At 42.4% G+C, this 26,858-nt stretch overlaps 1 protein-coding gene across 2 annotated transcripts; it reads right to left on the reverse strand.

The window, feature by feature from the left end:
- Positions 1-3,121: 3,121 nt before the first annotated feature.
- On the reverse strand, positions 3,122-26,260 carry LOC139414981 (actin-like protein 6A). Of its 2 annotated transcripts, none has more exons than XM_071162669.1 (14): positions 26,082-26,260; positions 25,459-25,535; positions 23,745-23,919; positions 22,090-22,190; positions 21,125-21,222; positions 20,737-20,831; positions 19,561-19,682; positions 18,384-18,473; positions 18,123-18,184; positions 17,898-18,012; positions 17,719-17,799; positions 17,451-17,546; positions 17,252-17,338; positions 3,122-5,226 (listed from the first exon to the last, which is right to left on the reverse strand). In XM_071162669.1, the coding sequence occupies exons 1-14, from the start codon at positions 26,104-26,106 to the stop codon at positions 5,146-5,148; spliced, it is 1,305 nt and encodes a 434-aa protein (XP_071018770.1). In that variant the 5' UTR covers positions 26,107-26,260; the 3' UTR covers positions 3,122-5,145. The 2 variants fall into 2 exon arrangements, with proteins under 2 accessions (XP_071018770.1, XP_071018779.1); XM_071162678.1 differs by having other exon boundaries at positions 4,618-5,226; positions 19,576-19,682.
- Between the last annotated feature and the right edge of the window lie 598 nt (positions 26,261-26,858).

Genomic DNA, 26,858 nt, shown 5'->3' on the forward strand with positions numbered 1-26,858 from the left:
CGGCTGCCTCCAAAGGCATTGCATCTTCCCACAGTCTTTCAACAAAGAGCCTCCAAAAACTCTCTAGTCATGAGTTCCAAACCAAAGCTGAGAAAGGAGTGAGTGAGGTCCTCTCTAGATCATTTAACATTGTGGAGGAAGGCACAACAGATAAGTACCTCCAGTCTGTATCTACATCCACCACATCTACTGATATTATACAAACCATGGTGAAAGACCAGCAGGAGCTCACCCAGACCACCCAATCATCTGACATGGTATCTGGAACCTCCCTGCTCACCACTGGACAGGTTTCTGAGAAAAGAATCTGGTCTGTTGCTCGTAACATCTACTACAGTCTGCAAAGTAAGATTACGGAGTTTCTCAGAAAAGATCTTCAAAGATCAGACACAACACTTGGTTCAATCCAAAACTTTACATATAAAAGCAGTCCTGCATCACAAAGAGCAAGTCTCGGCCATCTTAAGGTCAACCAGAGCAGTGTTACACCTGGTGTAAACGATGCCTGTGTGGACATTCCGCTCAAATTACTACCTAAAACCACTGAGCTCTCAGGATCCATGCTGGAAGATATTGACACGATCCGTTGTAGGAGTGCTGACAGCCAAAATACAAGAAATACCTCTTCTTCACGGTCTTCCATCTCTCTAACACCTACTTCAAAATTAAGGCAGTCGAAATGGCACTTTGCCTTACCCGGGACTCCCATCCCTACTGAGTTTCCTGCTCAGATTGACTTTCCCATTGTTAGAAACACAATCATTGAGGACTTCTTTCACACAGAGGACTTACTTCCTGTAACCTTTGTGGACAAAGTCAGGCAAGCTGCTGGGGTGGTAGTGGACATTATGGTGGAAAGTGTTGAGAACACACAGGAAGATGGACAGGGTGCTTCTCATCTTGACGACCTCCGATCTGCTGTTAGGAAATTGAGAAAAATCATTTCCACTTGGACCATCCACATTTTCAGCCATGAATTGGTGGATAAAGTGATAGCCCTTCAGGACAGCCACAGCACTCCACAGGTCTTAACATTGGAAGCAGCCAAAAGTGCTTCAGACTCCATTCTTTCAAGGCTGAAATGGGGAAAGGAACAATGTGCCATATCCAAGGAGCTCTCCTCTCAGCTTCTCCAGATATTTGCTGAAGAGACAGTGAAGTGCTTCCTGAGACAGTGGTCAGATGAGTATGAAAACATAAACTTTGATGTTTCAGTCCAGAACGATCCAAAGACTTCTACTTGCATGGTCATTCTTCAAATGATCACCAAAGCCACTGCTAAATGTTATTTTGAGTCCGCTACCAGCGTGGCCACCAGTGACATTGTAGAAGGCGTGTTTGATTTGGAAAGGGATACCATCAGCAGTACTGGAGAGCAGGTCCTCACCTTCAATACAAAGGTATAGTACACATACATCTTTCATGAATAACACTGCTGTTGACCTTTTATGAGATATATGATTATTTGTGTCATGGCATTGCACTGCTTCTTTGCAATTGATATGCTGTACTTTAAGATATCGAAAACATTTCAGTTTGTTTTAATGTGCCTTTTCCCACCAACCAGGGTTCCAAGAATGTTAGTAAGAACCTCTGTCCTCAAGAGTCTCTGGAGTACCAGCCTCAGAACATTTCCCCTACTGTGTACTTTACAGGTAAGCCCTGCTGCTGTTTAGGCTGCTGCTCAGTCAAGACTGAGACATTATCCCTTTACCATTCCACTAATTCATTTGGAATGACGTTGTACTCCTCTGAGTTGTTACCTATGACATACTGTACTGTGGGCTGGGTGGTAGCCTAGTGGGTTAAGAGGTTGGGCCAGTAACCGATAGGTTGCTGGTTCAGAATCCCTGAGTTCACGAGGCAAAATCTGTCAATGTGCTCTTGAGCAAGGCACTTAATCCTAATTGCTCCTTGTAAGTCTCTCTGGATAAGTGTCTGATAAATGAGTAAAAATGTAAATTGATGGCATGCTGGATGGTCTTTCGTTGCAGAGACGATGACAACATCTCATGGCTCCTTTTCTCCAGAGGGAATTTATGATATCGCATCGTCCTTCCCACTTGAAGAGAAGAGTCGCAAACCCTCCCTTTTCACCAGATTGTCTAGATCCATCACGAAAGGCTTTCTCAGCCCATTCAAATCTTCAAGGAAAACCAAATTATTTAAATAAATTCCTCATTATAACAACGAGAGCATTCATTAGTTCAGATGAGAATCTAATCGTATTGGTCACATACGCCGAAAACAACTGTGAGATGCTTTATTACGAGCCCATTCCCAACAATGCAGAGTTAAAAAAGTAAGAAAATATTTTCTAAATAGTAACACAATAACAATAACAAGGCTATATACAAGGAGTACCAGTACCGAGTCAATGTGCATGGGTGCGAGGTAGTTGAGGTAATACAGTATGTACATGTAGGTAAGGGTAAAAGTGACTAGGCAATCAGGATAGATAATAAACACAGTAGCAGCAGCTAGTGTGAAAGTCGGTCAGTGTCACAGTGAATGTGTGGGTAGAGTGTAGTGAGTGTGCATCGAGCCAATTCAAGAGAGTCAGTGGAAAACAATTAGAAAAATACATCAATAACAAAGGGGGTCAATGCAAATAGTGCAGGTGGCCATTTAATTAACGTTCATCAGTCTGATGGCTTGGGGGTAGAAGCTGTTCAGCAGTCTAATGACTTGGGGGTAGAAGCTGTTCAGCAATCTAATGACTTGGGGGTGGAAGCTGTTCAGCAGTCTAATGGCTTGGGGGTAGAAGCTGTTAAGGAGCCTTTTGTCCCAGACTTGGTGCTCTCGTATCGCTTGCCGTGTGGTAGCAGAGTGAACAGTCTATGACTTGGGTGGTTGGAGCCTTTTGACAATCATTTACATATCACTTATTTTATTTTTATTTGATTTGATGTCATATTGTAAACGTATGTATCTGTTGCTGAAAATATGATTTTGAAAACAATGAATGTCTACAAGTGCTTCATAAAACAGTTACAGTGCCTTGCGAAAGTATTCGGCCCCCTTGAACTTTGCGACCTTTTGCCACATTTCAGGCTTCAAAACATAAAGATATAAAACTGTATTTTTTTGTGAAGAATCAACAACAAGTGGGACACAATCATGAAGTGGAACGACATTTATTGGATATTTCAAACTTTTTTAACAAATCAAAAACTGAAAAATTGGGCGTGCAAAATTATTCAGCCCCCTTAAGTTAATACTTTGTAGCGCCACCTTTTGCTGCAATTACAGCTGTAAGTCGCTTGGGGTATGTCTCTATCAGTTTTGCACATCGAGAGACTGAACATTTTTCCCATTCCTCCTTGCAAAACAGCTCGAGCTCAGTGAGGTTGGATGGAGAGCATTTGTGAACAGCAGTTTTCAGTTCTTTCCACAGATTCTCGATTGGATTCAGGTCTGGACTTTGACTTGGCCATTCTAACACCTGGATATGTTTATTTTTGAACCATTCCATTGTAGATTTTGCTTTATGTTTTGGATCATTTTCTTGTTGGAAGACAAATCTCCATCCCAGTCTCAGGTCTTTTGCAGACTCCATCAGGTTTTCTTCCAGAATGGTCCTGTATTTGGCTCCATCCATCTTCCCATCAATTTTAACCATCTTCCCTGTCCCTGCTGAAGAAAAGCAGGTCCAAACCATGATGCTGCCACCACCATGTTTGACAGTGGTGATGGTGTGTTCAGCTGTGTTGCTTTTACGCCAAACATAACGTTTTGCATTGTTGCCAAAAAGTTCAATTTTGGTTTCATCTGACCAGAGCACCTTCTTCCACATGTTTGGTGTGTCTCCCAGGTGCCTTGTGGCAAACTTTAAACAACACTTTTTATGGATATCTTTAAGAAATGGCTTTCTTCTTGCCACTCTTCCATAAAGGCCAGATTTGTGCAATATACGACTGATTGTTGTCCTATGGACAGAGTCTCCCACCTCAGCTGTAGATCTCTGCAGTTCATCCAGAGTGATCATGGGCCTCTTGGCTGCATCTCTGATCAGTCTTCTCCTTGTATTAACTGAAAGTTTAGAGGGACGGCCAGGTCTTGGTAGATTTGCAGTGGTCTGATACTCCTTCCATTTCAATATTATCGCTTGCACAGTGCTCCTTGGGATGTTAAAAGCTTGGGAAATCATTTTGTATCCAAATCCGGCTTTAAACTTCTTCACAACAGTATCTCGGACCTGCCTGGTGTGTTCCTTGTTCTTCATGATGCTCTCTGCGCTTTTAACGGACCTCTGAGACTATCACAGTGCAGGTGCATTTATACGGAGACTTGATTACACACAGGTGGATTGTATTTATCATCATTAGTCATTTAGGTCAACATTGGATCATTCAGAGATCCTCACTGAACTTCTGGAGAGTTTGCTGCACTGAAAGTAAAGGGGCTGAATAATTTTGCACGCCCAATTTTTCAGTTTTTGATTTGTTAAAAAAGTTTGAAATATCCAATAAATGTTGTTCCACTTCATGATTGTGTCCCACTTGTTGTTGATTCTTCACAAACAAATACAGTTTTATATCTTTATGTTTGAAGCCTGAAATGTGGCAAAAGGTCGCAAAGTTCAAGGGGGCCGAATACTTTCGCAAGGCACTGTATATTTATTTTAGTATTTTCAAAAGACAGCAAATAGCCAATCAAGTATCAACATAAGTGAAATGAAAGACAGATTTAATTTTCAGTGAATAATTGTCTTGTCCAGTGAGCAACTCAATGACAGCGATTCAATGACATCATTAGATCACCTCCAAGAAGCATCTTCAACATTCACTTGACAACCCATTGGATAAGACACATACACTAACCAAGTGTTTCTTACCTGTCAAGAAGGTTGAGATCAGAATATAAGGTCCATAAACAAACTGAAAATGGCATACTGTAGATGGAGTCAAAAGGAACTCAGCCTTTCACCCTTTTCATAGCAATGGAATATGTGACACGGTTCGTTATAGTTCATGTTTTCTACAAAAAATGATAAAGGCAGATTCGTTTATCCAGTTTTTAAAAAAACATTTTTTTTTAAATCAACAGAACTACCGTCCTTGGGTGTTCCTGAGCTCACAGTAAAAGGTTAAACTAGACATGTTATTGTGAGTTCTGGAGGCAGCAAATGCTGTTGGTGGTCGATCAAGGGCACTTCCTGTCTACGCACTGCTTCCCGCCCTCTTCGTACTCCTGTTTTGAGATCCACATTTGCTGGAAAGTTCCCTAGAGTAAGACAACATCATGCTTATCAGTACAAATCCCAAACAATACAACCACCATCATTGATGAAGTGCATTAGGTCAAAGTAATATGTTATTATCAAACTAAGCCAACACAAATCCCAAAACAAATAGACAAATCATAGTGTGCAAGAGACCAGAAGTATATATCAGTGGGCTGCTGAGCTGCTCAGTGGAGGTTGCTGCCGAGCTGTTCAGTGGAGGTTGCTGCCGAGCTGCTCAGTGGAGGCTGCTGCCTCGCTGTGGCGAGAGCACTAACACACTGAACATGATGGACAAGGATGCTCCATATAGCCATCCATCACTGTCCAGGCACAGCCTGGGTGTATGTAATACAATATGACCAGATATGGTTTGATATCTCTTCTGAAACTGTGGTGGGGTTATTGAGTTCAGGGTTGTGTAATGGTTGCTTCCATGTCAGTCCTCCTCAAAGATGAAATTGCATAGATAGAATCGAATGAATCACATCCAATGATTTCCCGTTTTGGACATTGTTTTGAAAAGGATTCAGCATAGCTGCCATACCTTTGATGTCATAAAGAATTCCCCTTCTTTATTATAAACTCTGATTAAAACTATGGAGTTCATTGGCCTACAACACATGTGTCTGTATTTGCCCTTAAAATGATATTGCTAGATGGAAGAAAATAATAAGATAGGCCTAAACTGTAATAAGATGTACTTGAAAGATACTATAAATAGCAGGAGACATACCTGGGTTCTAGACTGGTATTTAGGGCAAGCATTTTAGGATTATACATATGGTTAGTGTCAACTTCTACTTACACGTTAAAGCTCAGCCATGTTGCTACATGTTTACTCATTGACTTCAAGTAGAGCATTGTTTGTGAATCTGAATAAAAGCCTAATAAAAGTGTATCGCCCCCAGCTTGGGCAGCACTGCTACACTGCTTTTTGGGGCTAAAGGTGTTTGTGACACGTGCATGTGTTCCAATGATGTCATAATTGTCTGTAGGTTCTATGTTGCCTATCAACTTGGCTGTCCTTCAGAAAGTAGATAATACTTGTATTTTCAAACGATTAATAAAAATACTAGCAACAAAACAAACTAAATAGATTTAATCCATTAATATGATATTGCCAGATGGAAGAAAATAACAAGGTAGGCCTAAACTGTAATAAGATATATCTTATAGACTGCTTCAGTGCATTTGGAAAGTATTCAGACCCCTTGACTTTTTACACATTTCATTTTTTACATTACAGCCTTATTCTAAAATGGATTACATACAACATTTTCCTCATCAATCTACACACAATATCCTATAATGACAAAGCAAAAACAGTTTTATAGACATTTTTGCAATTTAAAACAGAAAAAAAACAGAAATACCTTATTTACATAAGTATTCAAACCCTTTGCTATGAGACTCGAAATTGAGCACCGGTGCATCCTGTTTCCCTTGATCATCCTTGAGGTATTTCTACAACATGATTGGAGTCCACCTGTGGTAAATTCAATTGATTGGACATGATTTGGAAAGGCTCATACCTAAGGTCCCACAGTTGGCATTGCATGTCAGAGCAAAGACCAAGCCATGAGGTCAAAGGAAATGTCCGTAGAGCTCCGAGACAGGATTGTGTCGAGGCACAGATCTGGGGAAGGATACCAAAAACTGCCTGCAGCATTGAAGGTCCCCAAGATCACAGTGGCCTCCATCATTCTTAAATGGAAGAAGTTTGGAACCACCAAGACTTTTCCTACAGCTGGCCGCCCGGCCAAACTGAGCATTCAGGGGAGACTGGCATTGGTCAGGAAGGTGACCATGAACCTGATAGTCACTCTGACAGAGCTCCAGTTCCTCTGTGGAGATGGGAGAACCTTCCAGAAGGACAACCATCTCTGCAGCACTCCACCAATCAGACCTTTATGGTAGAGTGACCAGACGGAAGCCACTCCTCAGTAAAAGGCACCTAAAGGACTCAGACATGAGAAACAAGATTCTCTGGTCTGATGAAACCAAAATTGAACTTTTTGGCCTGAATGCCAAGCTTCACATCTAGAGGAAACCTGGCACCATCCCTACGGTGAAGCATGGTGGTGGTGCATCATGCTGGTGGTGCATCATGCTGTGGGGATGTTTTTCAGCAGTAGGGACTGGTAGACTTGAGAATCTGAGGTATGACTTAAAGATTGTTGTACACCAGCGGAACCCATCCAACTTCAAGGAGCTGGAGCAGTTTTGCCTTGAGGAATGGGCAAGTCCCAGTGGATAGATGTGCCAATCTTAGAGAGATGTACCCCAAGAGACTTGCAGCTGTAATTGCTGCAAAATGTGGCTCTACAAAGTATTGACTTTGGGAGGTGAATAGTTATTCACGCTCAAGTTCTGTTTTTTTTGTGTGTCTTATTTCCTGTTTGTTTCACAATAAAAAACATTTTGCATCTTCAAAGTGGTAGGCATGTCGTGTAAATCAAATTATACAAACCCCCCAAAAATCTATTTTAATTCCAGGTTATAAGGCAACAAAATAGGAAAAATGCCAAGGGGGGTGAATACTTTCGCAAGCCACTGTAAATGGTTCAGTTCACATAAACAGTCATTATTTTCAGTTTGAGAGATCATCCCGGGCTTTGCCCCGTCTGCTGTAGCTGAGATGTCCCTGGAGGACGTAGAACAACAAGACTATGATGTTTCTGACACTGAGAGAGTCAGGTAAGGCCACTTACACTCTGTCCAGTTAGATATTTGTGTGGAGATTAAGAGAGAGACTAATAAGAGAGAACTTGTTATGGGGCGGGTCAAGCGTCCTTCTTGGAGTCATTTGTAGGGTCAAGTCCCCAGCCGATCTATTTGAACCGCTCATTATTTGTGGCCATGTATTAACTACTAAGTGAGTCTTTGACATGAAGACAGTGGTTAGATTCTGCCATTGGGACTGCTCTGATGTTGTTTCCATTCTCTCCTGGTTATGACCATAGAGCCTTGTCCCAGTCTCTAGACCTGCCTGTCTGTGTGATGGATGACCACCTGACCTCTGAAGCTGTCAATGAGATGGTAAGTTGACCTTGTCATTTCATTTTACAACATTAATCCAATAAAATGTTATAGTGATGCTATCATTGGCAATGTTGATGTACCACAACCATCTCTGTTGTGTTTCAGTTGTTTAAATTTGTCCAACGTTGCCAACGCTCCTCCACTCTCTAACGGTTCATAACTTCTTTCAGTATGATATTTGTTGTATATGTTAAGTTTGACTCTGTTGGTGCCATTATTTGAGACTCATAATGTTTATTTCTACCAGAAGCAAAGCAGCACTGTAGAAACCACAGAAGAAGAGAGCCTCAACAGTGCGACACATCTTGAGTCTTTTTCACTGATTATCAACTTCCTGCAGAACCTAACTGAGGAGTATGTTCTATTTTATTTGGTACAGTACTACTATCAAACCTGTAAAGGATTGTATGAAAGCAGATTCATCAACTACATTTCCATTGCGGAAAAAGTTACATCACACCACAATGTTGTCAAAACAATTGCTACAAAGCATGTGTAAAATACTGTTTAATCTGATGACTCTACTGACCGACATTTCTGACAATATTAATACTATTAATATGAATAATTCATATGAATAATTTTCAGGCAATGGAGTAGGATTCGTAATGGCATTTCTGACCCGGTAAGATCTGCAAGCTTATTTAGAATACAATGATCACTGAATGTTTAGCCTTGTTCATAAGCTTTTGAAAGACGCACTATGCAACATTTTAAAACACTTCTTCTGTTTCTGGAATACAGCTGACAAAACAACAGCTTGCCGGCTTGTGTCTGAGGATTGTCCAGTTTTTATCGGACAAGCTGATGCAGATCATCATCCCAGGTCTTTACGAACTACTGGGCATCCAAGATGCTGCCTCCTCTCCATTGTCACAGAGATCTCTCACAGCGTCACTCACCAGTCTGTTAGACGATAAGGTTAACACCAAGTCCCGCGTGAGATTTACTGAGGCTGGTGTACCTAAGAGGCCAGGCAGTCGAAAGTCTTACAATAGCTTTCGCATCCCGACTCCCTACCCTTCCTCCAACTGTATGGATCAGGAAGAGGAAGAAGAGCAGGAATCACAACAACTTAAGTTCAAGGAGATTTACCTGACTAAGGAGATGGGCAGTCTGGGCAGTGGAAGCTACTGCCCAAAACCATTGCCCAAGCCAGCCATGAGGTATGTCTGTAACCATTCTTCAATACTGCCTTTTATTTATGATTGTCCTTAAACAGTATTTGATGTTTATAGCAATTTCACATTTTATCCTAGTAAAAATTCCCTGTTTTAGGTCAGTTAGGATCACCAATTTATTTTAAGAATGTGAAATGTCAGAATAATAGAAGAATGAATAATTTATTTCAGCTTTTATTTCTTTCTTCACATTCCCAGTGGGTCAGAAGTTTACATACACTCAAATAGTATTTGGTAGCATTGCCTTTAAATTGTTTAACTTGGGTCAAATGTTTTGGGTAGCCTTCCACAAGCTTCCCACAATAAGTTGGGAGAATTTTGTCCCATTCCTCCTGACAGAGCTGGTATGACTGAGTCAGGTTTGTAGGCCTCCTTGCTCGCACAAGCTTTTTCAGTTCTGCCCACAAATGTTCTATAGGAATGAGGTCAGGGCTTTGTGATGGCCACTCCAATACCTTGACTTTGTTGTTCTTAAGTCATTTTGCCACAACTTTGGAAGTATGCTTGGGGTCATGTCCATTTGGAAGACCCATTTGCGACCAAGCTTTAACTGAAGTCTTGAGATGTTGCTTCAATATATCCACATAATTTTCCATCCTCATGATGCTATCTATTTTGTGAAGTGCACTAGACCCCTCCTGCAGCAAAGCACCCCCACAACATGATTCTGCTACCCCCGTGCTTCACGGTTGGGATGGTGTTCTTTGGCTTGCAAGCCTCACCCTTTTTCCTCCAAACATAATGATGGTCATTAGGCCCAAACAGTTCTATTTTTGTTTCATCAGACCAGAGGACATTTCTCCAAAAAGTACGATCTTTGTCTCCATGTGCAGTTGCAAACCGTAGTCTGGGTTTTTTAATGGCGGCTTCCGGAGCAGTGGCTTCTTCCCTGCTGAGCAACCTTTCAGGTTATGTCGATATAGGACTCGTTTTACTGTGGATATAGATACTTTTGTACCCGTTTCCTCCAGCATCTTCACACGGTCCTTTGCTGTTCTGGGATTGATTTGCACTTTTCGCACCCAAGTACGTTCATCTCTAGGAGACAGAACGCGTCTCCTTCCTGAGTGGTATGACGGCTGCGTGGTCTCATGGTGTTTATACTTGCGTACTATTGTTTGTACAGATGAACGTGGTACCTTCAGCCATTTGGAAATTGCTCCCAAGGATGAACCAATTCTTTTTCTGAGGTCTTGGCTGATTTCTTTTGATTTTCTCATGATGTCAAGCGAAGAGGCACTGAGTTTGAAGGTTGGCCTTGAAATACATCCAGACTCAAATGATGTCAATAACCGACTTGCCAAAACTTGAGTTTGTTAACAAGGAATTTGTGGAGTGGTTGAAAAACGACTTTTAATGACTCCAACCTAAGTGTATATGTAAACTTCCGACTTCAACTGTACAAGCCAGTTTCAATACAAATTACTTATACAAAAAAAGTACTCTAATTTATCATATTATTTGACTTTAAAACAGAATAATTTAGTCTTTTTTTTCTTCTCCAAACCGGCAGAAGCTTTTCTCTTTTATCTTTCTGTAATGAAAAGAACTATAGAAGTTGAATAAATTATTATTTTTTATCATTAGATGTGGTTGACACACCTCCACCACACTAAGGTGTTTTCCCAGAGCAAAAGCAACGATTCCCCCACTATTTTCAATGGTTCAGATGTGTTTGACACACCTCCACCAGAGCAACGTTCCTCACAGCCTTACATATTATTTGTTTGACTGTGATGATTTCTTTTTTTTTTTTCAAGGACTCTAACCTCTCCCAACTCTGAGACGCTACAATTCCTCTTAGGTGTCTCAGAAGACACCCTTGTCACCTGTGTGCAGGACAGCCTGCAAGGTTCTCTCTCTAAACTTGCATGCATGTCCAATTCTCCATCTGGAAGTGCAGGCTCTATGATGCTAACCCCTGCTGTAATGGCAGAAGTGATTAAAGATGTCAAGTCGGCCGTATCAGTGGTCGTTAAGAGTGCCTCCGCTAGCCAAACCTCTCAAGTGACACCGGTAAGGGGAGACTCACAGACCAAGGTGACTGAGAGCATGGTGAGAGAGCTGGCTGTTAAACTTGAAAAAGTTGACCAAGAGAGCAAGAGTCTAACAGGGCAAGTCATGACCACCATCTCTGACACAATGGTGGCTTTTGTTGATGAGAACGAACAGAATTTGCTGAAAGATCTGAAGGACAAGATCACGTTTTTGGCATCGCATGTTGGCTTCATTGATGATCTTGATGCCCTGATAAGGAAATACGAGAGCAGCTACAATATTGGTGAATCTGGTTCCTCCTGCACGCTCACATCTAAGAGCATCCAAAAACTCTCCAGCCGGGAGTTTCAAACATCAGCAATACAAGCAGTGAGTGGAGTTCTTGCCAAAAAAGTCAGTAGTTTGAGCTTTCCTAGTTCAGTCATTCAGTCTGAGTTAACAGGTGCTGAATCAGGTCAAACATTGTCTGGCATTGTAAAGACAGAGTCAATTCACCCAGTGGGCTCAGCAGCGTCAGTAGTTGTTAAGACTTGCGTGTCAGATATGAAGTCCTTGGCTGAATCTGAAGAGAGTCCCCAACAGAAGAGTGCCTGGTCTGCTGCTGTTCACATTTACCACAGCATCCAAAACAACTTGAAAGATTATTTCGGCAAGCTTCAGCGATGTGCCTTAAAGAGCATTGTCACATCTGATGACAACATCACAAATGCTGCGTTTAAGGAGACAGTTCCACTTCCTTGCATAGACATGAAATATAGGCCCAGTAAGAGTGAGCCTCAGTTGCCAGAGTCCACTGGTGAAGTTACTTTACAAAGAGGCCTAAGTGAGTGCTCAAAACTTCTTTGGGCACAAACTGAGTCAGAAGAAAGCAAGCTCCTTCTGACAACTTGCACCAAAGAAGTCATCTCAGAGCTTCTGGTCTTGTACAACACTGAGATGTCAAAGGAGGACCCCCTGTACACTGTTGGAGAAAAAGGATCAGGCTTCTCTATTGAGAGAGAGACATTTGTAGAGGGTGTTCTGGCTCAGCTTGGGGATATTGCCCATTCCAGGGCCTCATCACCAATAGTATGTGAGTTCCCCTGTCAAAATGAGGACAGCAGAAGTAAGGCCACAGCTTCTTTGACCAGTCTGTTAGATTGCATGAAAAAACTCTCAAGTGAGGAATTCAAGAGAAACACCACTCAAGCAGTGAGCAGTGAGAACAGAGGTGTTTCTGGGGGCTGGACTGGTGAGAGCTGAACAGAGGTGTTTCTGGGGGCTGGACTGGTGAGAGCCGAACAGAGGTGTTTCTGGGGGCAAGCTAGTAAGAGTGTGCCTCACTTGCCCAGTTTGAACCAGGAAGTGACTCTACACATGGGTGTCAGCGAGAGTTCAAAACTTCTCTGGACTGAAACAGACGAGGGTCTAATGAACAATAGTACCAAACAGGTCATTTCAACAATCTTGACCTCATGCGAGGATCAGACATCAAATGCACCTTGCTTCTCCACAGTAGGAAAGAAAATATCTGATATGTCCCTTGAGGTCAACATGCTGGTAGGTGGTGTTCTGTCTCAGCTGAAAGACATCTCCTTGTCAAGGTCCCGAACACCATGTGAAGACATGTTTGAACGTCTCCAAGGTTCTCCTGAGCGAACCTCTCCAGTAAGTCTAGATTGCAGCACGGCTGCCTCCAAAGGCATTGCATCTTCCCACAGTCTTTCAACAAAGCTTCTCCAACCCAAGATAATTTTCCTCATTAAATGAGATTGCATTCATTTGTTGTCATATGTTGACTGTTTTGCTAGCACAGACTGTAATATGTTCTGCGATTCATCCACATGCATTGAGGAGTATACCACCTCAGTCACAGGCTACATGCCCACAGTGACTGTATGTACATATCCCCGACAGAAGCCATGGATTACAGGCAACATCCACACCGCGCTAAAGGCTAGAGCTGCTTCTTTCAAGGAGCGGGACACTAATCCAGACACTTATATGAAATCCTGCTATGCCCTCAGACTAACCATCAAACAGGCAAAGTGGTTGGTTAGGTCAGGGTGTGACTAGGGTGGGCAATCTAGGTGATCTATTTCTTTGTTTGGACTGGTATGGTTCCCAATCAGAGGCAGCTGTCTATCATTGTCTCTGATTGAGGATCATACTTAGGTATGATGTGTAGCCTGCAGAACATTATGTTTGTTTATATATATTTTTTTAATTTTGGTGTTCATCTAATAAAGTAAGATGTACACTTAACACGCTGCACCTTGGTCTCCTCATTACGACGACGAGCGTAACACAAAACGTAAATACAGGACTAAGATTGAATCCTACTACACCGGTTCTGATGCTCGTTGGATGTGGCAAGGCTTGCAAACTATTACGGACAACAAAGGGAAACCCAGCCGCAAGCTGCCCAGTGACACAAGTCTGCCAGACGGGCTAGGTGCCTTTTATGCTCGCTTCAAGGCAAGCAACACTGAGGCATGCATGAGAGCATCAGCTGTTCGGCACGACTGTGATAACGCTCTCTGTAGCCAATGAGAGCAAAACCTTTAAAAAGGTCAACATTCACAAGGGGTCAGATGGATTACCAGGACGTGTGCTCCGAGCATGCGCGGACCAACTGGCAAGTGTCTTCACTGACATTTTCAACCTCTGTAATACCTACATGTTTCAGACAGACCACCATAGTCCCTGTGCCCAAGAAAGTGAAGGTAACCTGCCTAAATGACTATTACCCCATAGCCTGTGAAAGGCTGGTCAAGGCTCACATCAACACCATCATCCCAGAAACCCTATATATCCACTTCAATTTGCATACCGCCCCAACAGATTCACAGATGATGCAATATCAATCGTGATCTATACTGCCCTTTCCCAACTGGTCAAAAGGAACACATATGTGAGAATGCTGTTCATTGACTACAGCTCAGCATTCAACACCACAGTGCCCACAAAGCTGGAACTGAACACCTCCCTCTGCAACTGGACCCTGGACTTCCTGAAGGGCCACCCCCAGGTGGTAAGGGTAGGCAACACCACATCCGCCACACTGATCCTCAACATGGGGGGCCCTCAGGGGTGTGTGCATAGTCCCCTCCTGCATAGCCAGCACGACTCCAACACCATCATTAAGTTTGCTGACGACACAACGGGTGGGCCTGATCACAGACAATGATGAGACAGCCTATAGGGAGGAGGTCAGAGACCTGGCAGTGTGGTGCCAGAACAACAACCTCTCCCTCAACATGAGCAAAACAAAGGAGATGATCGTGGACTACAGGAAAAGGAGGGCAGAACACTCCCCCATTCACATCAACAGGGCTGTAGTGGAGCGGATTGAGAATTAAGTTCCTTGGTGTCCACATCACCAACAAACTATCATGGTCCAAACGCACCAAGACACTGATGAAGAGGGCACGACAACTCCTTTTCCCCCTCAGGAGACTGAAAAGATTTGGCATGGGTCCCCAGATCCTGAAAAAGTTATGCAGCTGTACCATCGAGAGCACTGGTTGCATCAACTGATCGGCATCCAACCTTAAGGCACTACAGAGGGTGGTGCATACAGCCGAATACATCACTAGGGACAAGCTTCCTGCCATCCAGGACCTATATACTAGGTGGTGTCAGAAGGCCCCAAAAACTTGTCTAAGACTCCAGTCCCACAAGTCGTAGACTTGCTACTGTAACAGTAAAGCTTCCATCCCTCTCTTCGCCCCTACCTGGGCTCAAACCAGGGACCCTCTGCACACATCAACAACAGCCACCCTCGAAGCATCGTTACCCATTGCTCCACAAAAGCCGCGGCCCTTGCAGAGCAAGGGGAACAACTACTTCAAGGTCTCAGAGCAAGTGACACTCACTGATTGAAACGTTATTAGCGCGCACCCCGCTAACTAGCTAGCCATTTCACATCGGTTACACTACTGCACGGCAAGCGGTACCGGAGCGCCAAGTCCAAAATGATCCTTAGGTCCAAAATGATCCAGTGGGTCAGAAGTTTACATACACTAAGTTGACTGTACCTTTAAACAGCTTGGAAAATTCCAGAAATTATGTCATGGCTTTAGAAGCTTCTGATTGGCTAATTGACATAATTTGAGTCAATTGGAGGTGTACCTGTGGATGTATTTCAAGGCCCACCTTCAAACTCAGTGCCTCTTTGCTTGACATCATGGGAAAATCAAAAGTCGTCAGCCAAGACCTCAGAAAATAAATTGTTAGACCTCTACAAGTCTGGTTCATCCTTGGGAGCAATTTCCAAACACCTGAAGGTACCACGTTCATCTGTACAAACAATAGTACGCCAGTATAAACAACATGGGACCACGCAGCCGTCATACCACTCAGGAAGGAGACACGTTCTGTCTCATAGAGATGAATGTACTCTGGTGCAAAAAATGCAAATCAATCCCAGAACAGAAATGGACCTTGAAGATGCTGGAGAAAACAGGTACAAAAGTATCTATATCCACAGTAAAACAAGTCCTATATCGACATAACCTGAAATGCCGCTCAGCAAGGAAGACGCCACTGCTCCAAAACCGCCATATAAAAGCCAGACTACGGTTTGCAACTGCACATGGGGACAAAGATCGTACCTTTTGGAGAAATTTCCTCTGGTCTGATGAAACAAAAATAGAACTGTTTGGCCATAATGACCATGTTTGGAAGAACAAGGAGGCGGCTTGCAAGCCGAAGATCACCATCCCAACCGTGAAACACGGGGGTGGCAGCATCATGTTGTGGGGGTGGCAGCATCATGTTGGGGTGCTTTGCTGCAGGAGGGACTGGTGCAATTCACAAAATAGATGGCATCATGAGGTAGGAACATTATGTGGATATATTGAAGCAACATCTCAAGACATCAGTCAGGAAGTTAAAGCTTGGTCGCAAATGGGGCTTTCAAATGGACAATGACCACAAGCATACTTCCAAAGTTGTGGCAAAATGGCTTAAGGACAACAAAGTCAAGGTATTGGAGTGGCCATCGCAAAGCCCTGACCTCAATCCTATAGAAAATATGTGGGCAGAACTGAAAAAGCGTGCGCGAGCAAGGAGGCCTACAAACCTGACTCAGTTACACCAGCTCTGTCAGGAGAAATGGGCCAAAATTCACCCAACTTATTGTGGGAAGCTTGTGAAAGGCTACCTGAAACGTTTGAACCAAGTTAAACAATTTAAAGGCAATTCTACCAAATACTAATTGAGTGTATGTAAACTTCTGACCCACTGGGAATGTGATAAGATAAGATATAAAAGCTGAAATAAATAATTCTCTCTACTTCTATTCTGACATTTCACATTCTTAAAATAAAAGTGGTGATCCTAACTGACCTAAGACAGGGAATTTTTACTAGGATTAAATGTCAGGAATTGTGAAAAACTGAGTTTAAATGTATTTGGCTAAGGTGTATGTAAACATCCGCCTTCAACTGTAGATATTCCATTCGAAAATCTGCCGTTTCCAGCTACAATAGTCATTTACAACATTAACAATGTCTAGACTGTATTTCTGATCAATTTGATGTTATTTTAAAATTGACAAAAAAAGTGATTTCCTTTCAAAAACAAGGACATTTCTAAGTGACCCCAAACTTTTGAACGGCAGTGTATATTTTTTTTTACATTTGCAAAATTGAAAAAATAGAACTATTTTTGATTTGTCATTATGGGGTAAAGTGTAGATTGATGAGGAGAAAAACAACAATTTAATCAATTTTAGAAGGCTGTCACGTAACAAAATGTAGAAAAAGTCAAGAGGTCTGAATACTTTCTGAATGCTCTGTATACATGGATGTGAACTCACTAGTGATGCCAAGATGGAGCCTCCTATCCAGGCACTGAACCTGCGCTCCACCGTTGTGTTGTTGGCTATCAATTTCAGCCTCATGCTCTGAACACAGGAGAGAAGACAAAATTAGACACCGACAGGAACTGTGGACAGGAACATTTGCTAAGAAATTTACAAAATAAGTAAACAAGAAATATTTTAGTGCTTCACTCACAGGGGGGGTCTTCTGAGAGAGTTCTCTGGTGAGTCGGTCCGTGAAGCCCGAGATGAGTGTGTTGCCGCCGGTGACCACCACGCTACCATAAAGACCCTGAGACAAAGGTCAGTTCTGTACAACCTCTTGTGGGAATAAAGGTCACCTGGCCTCAATATGTAATTCCGAATAACAGTAATAGATCACGTATCAATCACAAAATACACAGGCCTAGTAACCATGGCAGCCAAAACAAGTAACGTGATAGGTCTTTAATGTGGGCACCTACCGGCCGAATATCGATGTCACACATTCCCACACTGGTGGTCACCACGTGGCCGACTCCCAACATGGTGTTGCCAGACAGACCCTGTGGAGGAGAACCGGAACATTCGAAGAACACCACATTTCAGACAGGTCCGGTCAAAGAGAATGATTGAGGCATTTTGGCATTCAAGCGATTCTTACCTTGGCATTGGAAGGGTCAAAAAGGCCTTCTGGAATCTTCAGCCTCTCTGCCCCAAAGTCACAGTTGTATCCATTGGGCAGCTCGTAGTGAACCGTGGGCATCTGGGCTGCAACTCTGTAGGAGGATTACATTTCAACACAATGAAAATGAACCCTTAGAAAAGGGAGAGAACTATTCTGTGGTGGTTATTGTGACATGATAGAACGGGAGTATGGCGGACTCACTGTTCATCGTACGGCGAGTCTGAAACCTGCAGCACGGACGCTTGGAAATCCTGAATCACAGTCTGGAGGCAGGGGGACAAAAAAAAATATGAAATAAATTGTTCTAGCAGTACAGTAATGAATATTTCACATTAGGAAAATGTGAAATGATGAAGACCGGTTAACATCACACGTCTATATGTTATGGTGATGGAGCACCGACCACCTACGTTGGACTGTTTAGGACTTTCTGTTTTATGATTAGAACACAAAGCTGCTTACATTACACATGTAGTTGTGCCAGGACCGGGTGACTTGAGGTAGTTTCTCCTTCTTCTTCCAGCTGGCTGGGGTTCCATCACGTACAGCATCCTACAGTGAGAAACACAAGGTCAGCAGTGACGTTGTCATAGTGGACAAGTAGCCTGGTTCTAGATCTGCAGTGACGTTGTCATAGTGGACAAGTAGCCTGGTTCTAGATCTGCAGTCACGTTGTCATAGTGGACAAGTAGCCCGGTTCTAGATCTGCAGTCACATTGTCATAACGGACAAGTACCCTGGTTCTAGATCTGCTTGTGCCGTCAATGAAAATGACAGCAGGAGTTGGCGAGACAGCACCAACAGATCTGGGACCAGGCTAGAGGAGGAGGAAGAGATCAAAAATAAAAGAGAGCCAGGGATAAAAGGCAGTGTTTTGAGGTCAGGAATCTGAGGAATTCCTGATTAATTCAGAGAAATCACATCTCAGAGTCTGACGGGTGATGATGAAGACCATCACAGAACAACGGCACATTTTGTGATATGAAAAATCAAGGCATGAAAGAAGGATGGGATTCCTGTGAAGTATGGTTCCTATCATGGTTTCTTCCTTCGTGCTAAAATGGTTTCTTCCTTCCAGAGCTTATTAAATGATAGATATTTCCTTGCTTTACGTTTTGTAGATTATGACTTTTTCAAGCACGCTGTGCGACATGCTCATTTGAATGAATTTGAATACAAGTATAAGACAATAGAAATTGGCCTTAATTGAAATTCCTTCATCAATGTAGGACTTTTGGTAAAGACTTGATTAAACGGATTCCATCTATCCCAATTTATAGCACATGTCAATTTGATGCTCATGCATGCAATGTACGGGAACAAAATACCAGAGTTAGAGCATCTCTGTATTAATTGTTATTGGCCAATCATAAAATTACAAAGCACAAATCTAGAAAAAAATAATATTACATGCAGATTCTCAAACAAACCCAATATAAAATCCCCTTTTGAATATGTTACACTATGACAAAAGTGATTAATTAAACTAAAACGTAGTGGATGAAGGGAAATACATGAGACAACCTGAATATTTTTTTATATCTAAGTTCTATACTTACAAATGCCCCACCACCATAACGTGAGCAATAGCACCAAAAAGTGAGATGTGGAATCTCTGAAATGAGCAGTTTTGACTTACTTTAGCAGGTCTCACCTTTGATGCAATCATGTAAGGAGGGACTATTTCAACATTTAACTCTTGAAATAGCTCTCTACATTGCATGCTCATAAAGTCTCCAGCAAGGGGAGACTTGACGATGCCTGAAATAAAACATAAAAACGTGTCACTTGGATAGTTGAGGAAAGGATAATTGATCAGATCAAAACGCTTTTCCCTTCCAATCATTTAGAGCGTTACACACCTATTATGAAGGCTTATAACAACTATGACATACACAGGCCAAGAACACTGAATCGACTTTGCACCATTGTGAATGGAGGCATTGTGTCAATGTGCTCCTCGGACGACCCCAACGCGCCCCTCCTCAGACGACCCCAACGCGCCGCTCCTCAGACGACCCCAACGCGCCGCTCCTCAGACGACCCCAACGCGCCGCTCCTCAGACGACCCCAACGCGCCGCTCCTCGCTCCTCAGACGACCCTAACGCGCCGCTCCTCAGACGACCCCAACACGCCGCTCCTCAGACGACCCCAACATACTGCTCCTTTCCCAAATGACCATTTCCTCATATCAACTAAAATGGCTCTGTTGATGTTTATACTGCAGCACCGACTCAAATTGCCTCACTGCAGAAAACCTAGCCCTTGATGCTTTACCAAAATGGTTGCTGTTACCTAATTCTTCACAAACATGTCTCTTTCGTGTAAGGAGATGACTTGAAGGTGGATACCAATGTCAAACCCCTTCACTGTGTTTCCATCATCTTCCTGCTACTTACTGCTGGGGATTCAACTTGCTGCAGGGAGAGGACGGAAGTGCTACCCAGTTCGCTGCTTTTCAGTTGATTGATTGATTTGGGGGTTTCCACAAGTATGAAGTATTCAAAACCATATCAGTATCTATCTAAAGTAATTTCGACCCACATCCTGAGACACGATGGCTTCAAAGTGGACGGAGGGCATTTCTTGTCAACTCACAATGGTAAGAGTTTATCCATCACTCACAATGGTCAGAGTTTATCCATCACTCACAATGGTCAGAGTTTATCCATCACTCATAATGGTCAGAGTTTATCCATCACTCATAATGGTCAGAGTTTATCCAGCACTTTTAAGACTTGTACATGAAGTGGATAATAAAATCCAGGCAAACTAAAATAGAAAAGAGTGCAGTGGGAGAGCTGGACAATTGACCTTGCTGAAGCACATAACCGTCGTGCACTGGAATGGCTGTGGTGTGTGTGGCTCCGCTGTCTAACACCAACCCTGTGGATCGTCCATTGGCAAAGCTGAGACACTCAGAGTTAAGGGAACAGAAGGGGCGTTTCTACAGAGATTATTGTTTTAGGCTGAACAATTAGCAAACAATCACTATTAGCAAACAACTACTGAGAATGTTTGAGTTTTTAATTTTTTTAGGAGACTAAAGTGGTTAAATAAATTTAAAAAATGTCAAAGAAAACAGATTTTGGGGTGATTAAACAGCAGATGGCTCGTGTCATTTGACTAGTGTTTCGAGCCACCACTTCATTAGCCTTCCGACAACATCCCTATATTATTTAAATTCACTGTGTAAGGATACGAAGACAGCACCGCCGTTTTGCACAGGAAGAAGGCAGGAATGTTGTAATGCTCAAACATCAGCTCGGTCAGCTTCTCCCGCTTGGCTCGTGTGTTCCACTGCAGAGATAATAGAAAAAAGGGGAAACGGAAGAGAAAACCATGACGACCCTCTTTTTCATTTTTTTTTTTTTACAAGGCACACCATAGCAAAACATTTTGAAAGTGAAACATGAACTAGCGTTTCTTGTTGAACAAGTACAGATAATACCTTCTGTTTCAGAGCATTTTCTTTGTTTGGTGCCTAATGCCAGATATCAGTGTACAATGAACCAGCAGGACCCCATAGGCTGAATACTACAGAAAACAAAATATTATACTGTAAAATATAGTAACTCCACAGTGGTTAGTTTTCATTCAAAAATCAGGGCTGATCCCCTTGCGGACATTGAGGGCATTAAAAGGCTGTCGGTGTACACTACTGGCTTTCGGTGTGGCTGTCGGTGTGCACTACTGGCTGTCGGTGTGCACTACTGGTTGTCGGTGTGCACTACTGGCTGTCGGTGCGGCTGTCGGTGTACACTACTGGCTGTCGGTGTGGCTGTCGGTGTGGCTGTCGGTGTACACTACTGGCTGTCGGTGTGGCTGTCGGTGTGCACTACTGGCTGTCGGTGTGCACTACTGGCTGTCGGTGTGCACTACTGGCTGTCGGTGTGCACTACTGGCTGTCGGTGTGCACTACTGGCTGTCGGTGTGCACTACTGGCTGTCGGTGTGCACTACTGGCTGTCGGTGTGCACTACTGGCTGTCGGTGTGCACTACTGGCTGTCGGTGTGCACTACTGGCTGTCGGTGTGCACTACTGGCTGTCGGTGTGCACTCATTCCAACGTACATTGGGCTCGCGACATACTGGATGAGTTGATCATGAAACCTATGTACTATTAAGTCTGCGTGTGATCTAAATGCCAAAACCGAAGCCTACTCACCGAGGCTTCTGACATGAGTACAGGATGGATGCTGGGTTCTGACTTGAAGTGCATCTTATAGGTGTGGTCTAGAATGGCCTGGAAGCTGTCCCAGTCCTCGACTTCACAGATAACAAAACAAACAAAAAGATCAATGTACCGAGTTAGAGTATGTCATGGTAACCAGTGCAAATTTCCCCACAATAAATCACGTAGGCAAGGGGTTGGGCCAAGGTAGTTTTCCTTGTATAAAATACCCATAGAAAATGATCAAAATCAAATCAAATGTATTTATAAAGCCCTTTTCACATCAGCCGATGTCATAAAGTGTTATACAGAAACCCAGCCTAAAACCCCAAACAGAAAGCAATGCAGATGTAGAAACCCAGCCTAAAACCCCAAACAGAAAGCAATGCAGATGTAGAAGCACAGTGGCTAGGAAAAACTCCCTAGAAAGGCAGGAACCGAGGTAGAAGCCTAGAGAGGAACCAGGCTCTGAGGGGTGGCCAGTCCTCTCTCTTTGGGCAAGTCATGCAGGTCACCTGCAATAAAACCTGGTACTGTTGAATAGTTAATACTTAACAGCAAACATGGTGTCGCCACGAGCACCACCGCAGATATTGAGATGAGCGAGATGCAAGACTTCACACCCACACAGTAACTGCACATGGGTTTGCTTCACACTGTTAGAATGGTAGGTACGTGACAAAAACAGCGTGGAAGTTTAGCCTCGCGCTCCAACGCTCTTTGTTGTTGCGGAAATTGACCCACTGTGCTGTTTACCTTGTGCATCTACGTCATATCGCTGACTCGACCTTTAAAAAGGTGTGCATACTTACGTCTCCTCACACAACTACATTATATTAACCTACATCTTTCATCTCTATTGCTAGGTCGGATACTGGAGAAAATAGACTGATGAACTTGGCTAATTTAAGCGCAATGTGTGAATTCTAATCCAGGGCAGCACTCCAAGGAGCTCTCTGATATATAGTGCTGCTCAGAGCCTATTAAGATCTTTGTCACACTTTCCTCTAAAATAGCCCACGTACTGAATTCACATTAAAGTCAGGATCACGTAAGCAGAAAAGTCAGAAATGGCATTGTCATAAAAAAATAACAATGTTTTAAATAGGGCATCAAATAAACACCATGGACAGTTCAGGAGAAAGACACCCAATACATCATCCATGATGGTTCTCAGTCTGACCAATGACCAACCATCATTTCTCTTTTCTAGCAGAGACCATCCTCTCCATTAACTTCCAAATCACTGTGTTGACTGTTGAACATGTCAACGTGTTGTTTTTCTGTGTGTTTATATGCTGGCTTCACAAAACAAATGTCAATGTTTAAATGGACAATAAAGTATATTGTTAGTGGTAAAGTATAGACAATTTCAGAAAGTCAAAACTTCCGGACATGTCAATACTGCCGTTTGTGTTAATCTCACAGGAAGATTCGCAGGTCAGTGAAAGTCCAGACAAGGATCCTCTTCACAAAACATTGTGCATTGTCCTAGATATTGAAGGCATTATCTAGCATTCCCACTACCTGTTCTGCCTATACGCTCTGCATGCCATGTCCCAGCATTGGCTTTTATTTCATCCGGGCAGAATGCTGTCAATACAACTTCCACATTGTCTATGATCACATGACGGGGGAGAGAGACTCACTCATGCCGTTTTTGAGCGGTGACATGACCTCCATATTCTCGCGGGCCACCCTCAGCTGGTTGGTGTCGATGAAGTAGTTGGTGCCCTGCTTGCCCTTGTCCCCGCCGTCCGTCTCCATCGGGGTGCTACCATCCTCCCTGTCCAGGGTCACGCCCATCACCGTGGGGAAGTCGGCCTACGGGCACCAATAAACGTGTATTTTAGGGTTGGTTGATGTCAACTTTTGTCCTATCATGATTCTGTACATATAAAAATCGCCCTCTAGACAATGTTATCCGAAAATAAAATATATTTTTTTGCCCCTAGCACGAGCTCGCATACTACGGGAGGGACGCGAGGAATCATGACATTGACTAAATATATTGGAGCCAAACCTTTTCTAGTAGGCTATTCCACCCTGGTGTAGCTGCGGAACAAAAGAGGTGTGTAGGCCTATCTGAGGTAGTGCGCGTGTGTGCGCCGAAGCGCGTAGATGGAGCGAGTGACACAGTCAACGAGCCTCGATGGCTGTCATGTGATAGGGGTGTAAATCATCATGGACTGCAGATCAACTCTGCTGTCCTCACAACTGGATAATTATACACTGATTCACATTCTTCCTCCTCTCTTATTAGAGCTAGGATACTATGCGTTGTGGGTAGGTTGCACACTTCTAAAATAATGTGGAAATTAGAGCCCGACTGATATCGTTTCACTGATATAAAAAAAATAGATATAGAAAAAACTAAAATTTTTTAAAAATTACTAATTATTTAAAAAAAAAACTAAATCAGCAGATATTGGCCTTTAAAAAAAAACGATATCGGTATAAACTGATAATTCCACCGATAACTGATATTCCCTAAATAGAATGGGAAAAAAGGTAATCTCATGCTTATCTGACCACTTGTGGCCATTTTCAAGAGTCATTATTGTTAAACTCACAATGTCAGAAATCAACATCGGACAAACAAAAATTATAACTTGGTTGGGCTCTAATGGAAATAGGCCAAGGTCAACGACAGGCTATGCGTCGTTTCTATCTCTAATACTCATAACTTTCATTTGTTTTAACGCCTTTATGGTATTTCAATTCATAGGATTAGGCTTTCTGTCTTATAACAAACCATGGTTTGTTAAAATTTCTCATTAGATTGTTTTATCTTGCTATTATTCCTTCCATCTTTCTCATTATTACTTTAGGCCTGTCATGTTTTTAAGATATATATATATATATTTTTTAAAGTTTTCTGAGCTATCTAACGGAGTTCTAGGCTTCATTCATTATTTGATCATGAAATTGCACTGAGGGAGAAATCCGGCATGCATAAAACCGAGAGTGTGGCTTATAGGCCAAGTCATATTCATATCAAACGGAGAGAAAATTGGAAATTAGGCTTTAATAAAATAAGACAGATTGCCCACTGTAAAAAATGTTTTTTTTTACATATTTATTGAAATAACAATATAGGCAAAGCTGTCATCAAGGCAAAGGGTGGCTATTTGAAGAATCTAAAATACATTTAGATTTGTTTAACACTTTTTTGGTTACTACATGATTCCATAGTTTTGATGTCTTCACGATTAATCTACAATATAGACAAATAGTAAAAATAAAGAAAAACCCTTGAATGAGTAGGTATCCAAACTTTTGACTCGTACTATACCCTCTAAAATAAAATTCATACGCAAAGGAAGATAGTTAATAATAAGGTCACTACACTTGGGCGCTTACCTTAGGACAATCTTCTCCAGCATACCCGGCTCTCACTGTGTAAGAGCCTATGTCAAACACTAGGGCTCCAACCTCATCTGCAGAGAGAGCAGTGGAGCAATGTTATGATTTACATCAAGACTTGAGGCAAGTTTACACCACACTTATAGCTAGCTATATTTATACTTAGAAAGCTAAATAAAATATTAAAATGTCTGTATTAAATCTAAACGTATTATTTTGGTTGAACTTGCAGATAATATGTTAATATCCTGGACAACTAAAAGCTTAGCTAAAATTATAAAATTCAGCAGGCTAAAGTAGCGAGTAATTTATCTGCAGAGCTGAGAAACATGTAGCTAGCTCTGAGCTAATTTAGCTAGCTAGTTACAGCTTTCACTCATTAGATGGGAGACAGGCAGTCATATCACAAACTAGAAAGTACATGAGAAAATACATGATTTTGCCCGTCATTGACAGTTAACTAGTTAGCCAGCTAAAGATAATACCAAATATTTCCGATCTGTGATAATATCAGTCTGCAGAGCACTTGCTAACAGGCTAGCTAGTTGTAGCATCTTTCGCCCTACAGCACAACGTGGCGCGTTCATTCATTTAATTTTGTCCTCAAAAATCACACTCACCGCCTCCATACACTCCGCCACTCATCCTCGCAAATGATGCACAAAACAATTTTACTTTCTGGTTAATACGATTGAAGAAAAAATCCCGGCAGCTAGCTAAACCTTTTATCACAACAAAATAAATTAAGTAACGTAGATCAACCTAACGCCGCCATACAGACTTTACCACGCTATCCAATCAAACATCGCAACGACATAACTAGATCCGCCTCTGTCCGTGACGTTAAGTTACTGTGAGAGGGAACGAAATTGGAAGGAGTGAACCTAACAGCCCCCAGTGGTTAATGAGTTGAATACGTTTTTATTTTTATTTAACTAGGTAAGTCAGTTAAGAACATATTCTTATTTACAATGACGGCCTACCCCGGCCAAACGGGCCAATTGTGCCCCTTTCTATCTGCCTTCCAATCAAATCAAATCAAATTTTATTTGTCACATACACATGGTTAGCAGATGTTAATGCGATTGTAGCGAAATGCTTGTGGCCAGCTTGTGGCCAGTTGTGATACAGCCTGGAATCGAACCAGGATCTGTGGTGACACCACTAGCACTGAGATGCAGTGCCTTAGACCACTGCACCACTCAGGAGGTCAATAAAAAAATAAAAAAAAGTCAGTCAGAGGTAGTCAAACCATTTTTACACTGGTCAAAGATAAGAATACCCAAAGATGATCAAGACAGCAGCAGTGGAGTTCAATCACCATATTTAATCAAATAAACTGTCAAATTGATCATATTGGTTCATTTGTTTTAGACTAGTAATGGTGTTTGACTGTC

The sequence above is a fragment of the Oncorhynchus clarkii genome, chromosome 1 (genome assembly GCF_045791955.1).
Source record: "Oncorhynchus clarkii lewisi isolate Uvic-CL-2024 chromosome 1, UVic_Ocla_1.0, whole genome shotgun sequence".
NCBI lineage: Eukaryota > Metazoa > Chordata > Actinopteri > Salmoniformes > Salmonidae > Oncorhynchus > Oncorhynchus clarkii.

Coding starts and splice junctions, on each gene's coding strand:
- LOC139414981 (XM_071162669.1), bottom strand. CDS start 26,106: ATGAGTGGCGGAGTGTATGGAGGCG. Junction 23,920..25,458: donor CTGGAGAAGATTGTCCTAAG/GTAAGCGCCCAA, acceptor TGGTGCCCGTAG/GCCGACTTCCCCACGGTGAT. Junction 21,223..22,089: donor TACTCATGTCAGAAGCCTCG/GTGAGTAGGCTT, acceptor TTATCTCTGCAG/TGGAACACACGAGCCAAGCG.